Below are 7,218 nucleotides of genomic sequence, written 5' to 3' on the forward strand. Positions count from 1 at the left end.
AAATATCTCATCACGCTTTTAATTAGTGTTGAGTTATTTGAAACCTGAGTTTGTTAGTAAATAAACTGTAAGAATTAAGAGCAGGACAGACATTACTACAAAGCTTTAATGAGAAATAAATAGAATATGCTACCATGCATGCAAAAATAGCTAACTTCTCTAATACTTACGAAACAAGCCAGTTTAATAGACTCCAATGATTTCAACCAACACCTATTTACTGATCAGTATTTCCCACTATTTACAGGACAACCACACTTGGATTTTCTGTGAACCCCTCAAACACATCTTTCCTTCAAAAATTCCCTTTCCTTGGCTATATCCCGGGTTACAGTACAGTATTAGCACTGACCCAGTTGCTTAGTTAGAAATCATATGCCTGCGTCCTCTCACCACACACTCACACTCACCCGGTCTGTTATAAATCCCTGCCCTTTCTTACCCCAAGGCCACTGACTTGCTTCAAAAGGTTTATCAACTCTCCCCTAGTCACTTAAAACCACCTCCTAAAAAGTCCTCCCTTCAATCAGATTCTTCTAATTTTAGTTAATCAAGATAACAATTTAACCAAGTTACTGCCCTGGGTTAAAGAATTCAGAAAGCTCCTCGAAGTCTACAGAATGAAGTCTGAGCTCCTTTGAACTCTACCTTGACAGCTGCATCTTCGCCACCCTCCCCCACTTGTCCATGCCTGCACACTGAGATGCACCCACATCACATTTCTCTTCCCAAGCACACATGCTCTTTCACGTGTTTCTGCTTCTGCAGAGGCCATTCTCTTCGGCATGCCTTTAACATCTATTCTTTCTGGTCTCCTCCTTTTGAAACCTTGTATTTCCTCAGGTAGAACTGGCCATCTCTGGTTCTGTGCTTGTTGGATTTATAATGCATAGGTACCCAGCATATAATAAGGTTCAGGTAATTAGTAGGTATGCAATTAACATTTGTTAGTTTTGTCAGAAGGATAGTATCTCAACTATCCAACTGTCAACCTAATTTCTGGCCATGTTCATTTTATAAACAATTTATAATGAAAAAAATGTTTGTCTTAGAGATAAGCAATATGTTCTAGTAAACCTAAAAATGTTTCGTTACCTATTAGTGAAAAGCATCACCATTTGTAGAAAGGTTTTCTCTATTTTTAGTCATCCAACAGACGATACTTATTGGGTATATTTTTCAAGTTTAAACTATAAACTCAGCATTCTGTTAATATTCTACTTAGAAAAAAATGCTTTATTTAAAAAAATCTGATGTGCGTTCATACAGAGCTTTCTCCCAAAGCTCCTTCCAGAAGACAAAAAATTAATCCTCACATGCTGTTGGTGTCAAGTGTTAATTTCCCATAGGAAGAAAGTGAAATGAAACATAAAACAAGAACAAAATAATCAAATCTACTGAGGGTATTATATTCCAGGCCCATTTGGAAAACCTCATTGAATCCTTGTGATAAACCTATTAGATAAGTAGTATTTTTATCCCCATTTTACAGAGGTACAAACACTACAGCTTAGAGAGGTAAAGTTACTTGTTCCAGAACAAACTAACTCTCCCAGACTCCTGTGCAAAATGGCTCTGTTAGACTGCTGTCCCCAAATACACAATTTACTTCATGGACAAATGCAAGTTTGTGGCTGTGGAATATTCTCAAAACATAAAAGCATTCAGATGTGAAACCAATGAAATGTACTATTCTTGGAATGAGAATACATTCTTACACGGAAACGTGATACAGTTTTTCCTCCTACATGTAGGGCTGCCATTTTTCCATTATGGTTTTCCTTTGATGTATATTTTACGACATGACAGTCTTGTACCTGAACAAACAAACATAAAAAAATTAAGCATTTGCCAAGATATATTTTAACATTACACACAAGCCACACTGAAACCCTAGGACAATTAGGAATTCCCTGAAGTCCTAACACCATCCCTCTAACAGCAACCACAATCTTAAAATATATAAGTAAACCTTTTAAAAAATTATCAAATACAACATACAGAAAAGTACATAAAACATAAATATGTAACTAAATGAATATTTATAAAGAAAATACATATGCAACTACTGCCCATGCCAAGAAGTGGAACCCCACAAGCCTCTGTGTTTTTCCAATCACCTCCCCATGTTTTTACTGTAGAACATGAGTTCTCAAAATGTGGTCCCCAGACAGGCAGCATCAGCATCCTTTGGGAACCTGGTAAAAACACAGATTCCCAGCCCCAATTCAGACCAACTGAGTCAGAATCTTTGTGTTTTATAAGCCCTCCAGATGATTCTGAGGCTAAATAAAGTTTTAGAATCACTGCCCTAGAAATAACTCTTGACATTTATAGTAATCATTTACTTACTTTTCTTTATAATTTCTACCTCTGAAAATATTGCTTAATAATGTATTATGTTGCCTGCTTTAAACTTTACATTAATGGAATCAGGTTACAATGTACTCTTCCATGTCTTAATTCTTCCACTCAACATTGTATTTGTAAAGTTCGTCCGTATTGTGTGTAGCTCTATTTTGTTCATTTTCATTGCTGTGCAGCATTTCATTAGGTGAATATACCATGATTTATTTACCCATTCTACTGTGACAGACATTTGGGTTATTTCCAGTTTTGGTATATTAACTGTGATGTTGCTCTAACTGCTATTGTACAGGAATCCTGGTGCACACCTATCCAAATTTTCCAGTAATACTCGGGAGTCCAAATGCTAGCCTATAAGGTTTACCTATTTCAACTGTACCATATAATGCTAAATTGTTTTCTGAAATGGTTGTACCAATTTACAAACCCATCAGCTGTTCCTAAAAGGTCCAGAAGTTGTTCAGAGTTCTTCAAACTCTTGTCTTATACTTGATCATTCAAAGGCAATAAAAATTTACTAAGAGTTTGTGAAATTCTCTCTGCCCTGTTAGCATTTTAAGCATTTATGTACATGAGCTGTTACTTTAGTCATCATCACCTGTATAATCGGTTGTTTAAGATGAGGCCCCAAAGATTAACTGAGTTGTCCAAAGTGATTTGGGCAGTGACGGTCTCCTAACTTTATCAGTGATCTTTCTTTAATAATAATGATAAAGACAATAGTAGCTAATACTTATTAAACATTTAACATTGTTTTAAGTGCCTAACATTTGTCATTTTGTGCAAACCTCACAATAACCCTTTGAGGTAGGACATAATTATTTCTTTTACAGATGAGGCACAGTGCCCCAAACGACACAGACAGTAAATGCCAGAACCACAATTGAAAACTCAGATATTCTGGTTTCAGGGTCCACATTCTTAATCACTGGAGTATACTTTATTTCAGTGAACAAAATGCAGCCTCTCCTGACAAGACAGTATTACAGTCCATTAGCAAAATGATCAAAAATATAATTTAGAGGTGAAAGAACTCCATAAATGAAAATAGAATGAGACTGAGATTTTTTTCCAAATATGAATTAAACTGACAGATCTGTGAAAAGCTAGGTTACTTTTTTTTAAAAAAAACAAATTGCCCCAGTTATTCCAATACAAGTATCAGAAGGACACTAGGTTAGACTAGGCTCAGAATATTCCTGAAACCATCAGAAGTCCTTTAATATTATTTATGTTTGACATTACCCTTTTCTTCACCATGCATTTACGTTTCAGGATACGAACATTGCCAGTTAAAGTTTGAGCAAACAGATCTTGGCACACGTACATATCTTTTATATATTCTGTTTCTTTTTTTACCTGAAGTAATGTGACCACATGCTTTTGACCATCTTTAGTCCATAAAGGCATCATGCCTAGCTTCAAGGCAATAAGGCCAACTCTAGAGGAACCTGGCAATTAAAATCAAATCAACATTAACAAAAGCTTTTTCAACATTTGCCAACATGATATAACAGTTTTTCCTAAAATGAGGTTTCGCTACAAGGAGCAGGCACATAAGAAATATGCTAATATATCCATAGAGTAAAACAGGATTGTTCGTTAGAGATGTATGTTCCTTCAACCATGCCTGGCATCATATATTGGTACTCGATAAATATTTGTAAAATCAACAAATATGAGAAATATACAAAACAAAGAAAATAGATAAGTTGATATATTAACTTTTAAAATAATGGCATTAATACAGGGCATGATAAACCCATCATTATGCTCTCCTAGTATCAATTCATATCCAACTTTATTCATCAGAAAATATCTGCCACTCAAATTCTATAATAAGTCAGCTGGAACTACAGAGATGCCATAAATGGTCATATTGCTAAAATATGTCAGTCTCCAACATGACACTTAGATTTGTTGCATAAATTGGTAAAGTTGCTCCACTAAGAACTTTTGGCCACTATACAACTGTCACAAGAAGGTCTAATCAAGGACTACACACTCAACAGGAAAGGCCTTATTCTTCTTGGTACGGCCACGCATGGGTTTAGCATCCCACTAGACAGAAAGAGCTGATTTGGGGGTTATGCTTGCCAAATCTGGAGTACCAGAACATCCCAACTGAAAATATCTGTGCAACACATTATAATTTACATCATAATCTCCCAGCCTTTCTTCCTTGACTTATTTTGTAATCTTTTTAGCTGAAGGAAACAAGAGAATGTATGCACAATGACTCTCCTTTCATCTACAGGTTTCTCCAGGGGGTCTTTATTATCATCATTCACTAAAAGTAGGCTAGGAGGCTGAAAATAAACTTGCAAACCAAACCACAATAAAACAGATACAGTGAAGACATGAAAAATAACTTTATGAGATGATAAATTTATCAAGCAGTCACTAGGATTTTGAATGTGTTCAGCCACAATTAGGAGATGAGAATTCATCAAATACAAAATAATCACCTGGTTCCCAAGGCTGTATAGGCCACGGTTCATCTTTCAGAGGACATAGTTTACTCGCTAACTGGGCTTTATCTTCATCGGAAACTAACTGCTTCATAAATGGGACATTTTCTTCAGAAAGATGCTCATCCCACCAAGTACCACTCTTGCCATGGAGACTTCTAACAAAAAGCCAGATGTTTGTTCTGTAAAAATAAAAAAACAACCAAACCATAATTCAAAAGGTTCCCTCATGTAATGCAGGAAAGGGAGGTCACATGTGTTGGAAGGTGTAGTCAGGCCCTTAGGAAAGCGTTTGGATTCTGCACAAGTTTTTTCCTGACATTCCTTATAATAATAATATGGCTCACATTTCAACTATCCATGGTTACCCTGGAGAAAAAGTTCATCTTCTCCTCTCAGATAAACAGAGTCCTAACGAAGTCCAACCTACATATATGAGAAGCCACTAACCCATCTGAATGTGTACCTTAATAGTTTTATATTCAGTGGAGGTGGCAGAATGTGCCATCTGATCTTTGTCAGATAAGCTCACCTCCTCCCTGCAATGACATGATCTAGGCTAGGCTCAGAGAAGTGAAGAGACTGGCTGTGCAAAGTTAAAAGAGCCACAAAAGACATGACCTCTAACAAGTTGAACATATTAAGAAAGACCTTGGTGGGTGGCGGCCAGGATGGAGGTGTGTAATTTTTGCACGAGGGTGAGGATGGAAGTAAAGCTTCCTGCAGTCTATCTTCCTTTTGTAGTCAAGTAGATTCAGATTAGAGTCCAAATTTTCCACTTACTAGCTGAGTGACTTTGGGCAAGTTACTTCCCCTCTCTAAACTTCAGTTTTACCCCTAAACCTCATGATAGTAGTTTGCTCACCTGATGCTACATGACATAAGGCGCCACTTAACAAAGCGTCTAGTACATGTAAACGCTAATTGGAAAATATTATTATTGCTGTTGATAATGTTGGCTGCTAGCCGGTGGCTCATAAGCATTTTTTTTAAAAAATCACCTCTTCAATCCTTTAGGTGCTTAGGCAAGGGTCCTTATTCTGTGCCCCACGTCCGGACAGAGCCCCTTCCTCTTTCACCCAGGGGGCCGGAGGGCGCGGGTGGTATCTGCGCCGGCTTACGTCACTCCTCAAGGCTTCAGTTGTGCAGGCAGCACACCTCCCACTCCCCTTTTCTTGACCAAACCCACCTGTTCCCCGAGCCAGCGGCAGCACCCAGGCCACCGGAGCCGCGACCCAGCACCAGGGCGCCTGCCTTCGTCAGCAGCCTCCAACCCGGCATGGAGTGGCTGGGGACGGCACGGCTCGCGATACCTCCCGGCACCCTGCCGCTCTACTTTCAGAGTCCCTACGCCACCGCCACGCGGTCGCAGAAACTCCGGGTGAATCGTCCCACTAGCTGTCCGCCGAAGCTCTCTGCGACGGAAAAAGAGACGCCAGAGTCACTTCCTGTCCGTTCGCAATAAGCTCCGGACACTAGTGTCAGCAACGCAAAACTAGAGTTCCGCCTCTACAACAGTCCTACTTTGGATCCAAGTTTGGGTAGGTTGCATGGGTAAGGACTAACTTGCCTCTCCAGGGGTAAACTTTAGAAGAATAAGCACAGGCTTCCTGAGGAGGCTAAGGAAAGGGAAATCACTTCTAAAAGTGCCCGCTGTGGGGCAACTCACCGTGCTAAACTGCGTTTATTAATCTTATTTTGGTTAATCCTCAATACAGCCCTAAAAGGAAGCAGTTACTTTTATGTTATAAATGAGGAAACACAGACTCAGAATTTAGGTGCTGGTCCAAAACAACACATCTGACAGATGGGCAGAGATGGCACTGAAACAGGGCTGGCATGTGTTAACAATAGAATATGGCCAAAGTGATGCCGTGAGACTTCCAGGACTGGGTTATAAAACCGTATTGCTACTTCAGTCTTGTTCTCTTGGATTGCTTCCTGTGGAGAAAGCCAGAGCTCAAGTCCTGCAGACACAAACAGCTCTGTACAGGGACCCATATAAAGGGGACCCAACTTGCCAGCCATGACTGAGCCATCTAGGAAGTGGAGCCACCATCCTCAAGCAATCCTTCAGATGACTCCAGTTCATGAGAAGACCTTAAGCCTGAATCACCCAGCCAAGGAAGGAGCTCACGGATTCCTGACTAGGAGCGATTGCCAGAGAAAATAAATGATTGATGTTGTTTGAGTCACTAAGTTTTAGGGTGATTTGTGATGCAGCAATAGTTAGCCAATACATATTCTATACAAACAAACCCCTGTCCTGTGTTGCAGATGCAGCCTAATCATCATGTATGTGACTACAACATTCTATTACTCCAGAAGTCCATTTCCTTATTTGTCAAATGGATCTTTGTAAGAATTCGGAAATAAGAAC

At 39.2% G+C, this 7,218-nt stretch overlaps 1 protein-coding gene across 2 annotated transcripts in view; it reads right to left on the minus strand.

The window, feature by feature from the left end:
- MRPL3 (mitochondrial ribosomal protein L3) overlaps positions 1-6,254 on the minus strand; it is a 56,223-nt gene extending 49,969 nt beyond the window's left edge. The window contains exons 1-4 of one of the 2 annotated variants that reach the window (XM_012664337.1): positions 6,028-6,254; positions 4,836-5,020; positions 3,727-3,818; positions 1,719-1,817 (exon numbers count right to left, since the gene is read on the minus strand). In XM_012664337.1, coding sequence (XP_012519791.1) covers positions 1,719-1,817; positions 3,727-3,818; positions 4,836-5,020; positions 6,028-6,119 — 468 coding nt within the window. In that variant the 5' untranslated portion in view covers positions 6,120-6,254. Of the gene's footprint in view, positions 1-1,718; positions 1,818-3,726; positions 3,819-4,835; positions 5,021-5,839; positions 5,985-6,027 lie in introns of those variants that run through there. The other variant, XM_012664345.1, reaches the window with a different exon arrangement.
- Positions 6,255-7,218: the final 964 nt, after the last annotated feature.

Source organism: Propithecus coquereli, unplaced genomic scaffold (genome assembly GCF_000956105.1).
Source record: "Propithecus coquereli isolate 6110/MARCELLA unplaced genomic scaffold, Pcoq_1.0 Scaffold12, whole genome shotgun sequence".
Classification (NCBI taxonomy): Eukaryota; Metazoa; Chordata; class Mammalia; order Primates; family Indriidae; genus Propithecus; species Propithecus coquereli.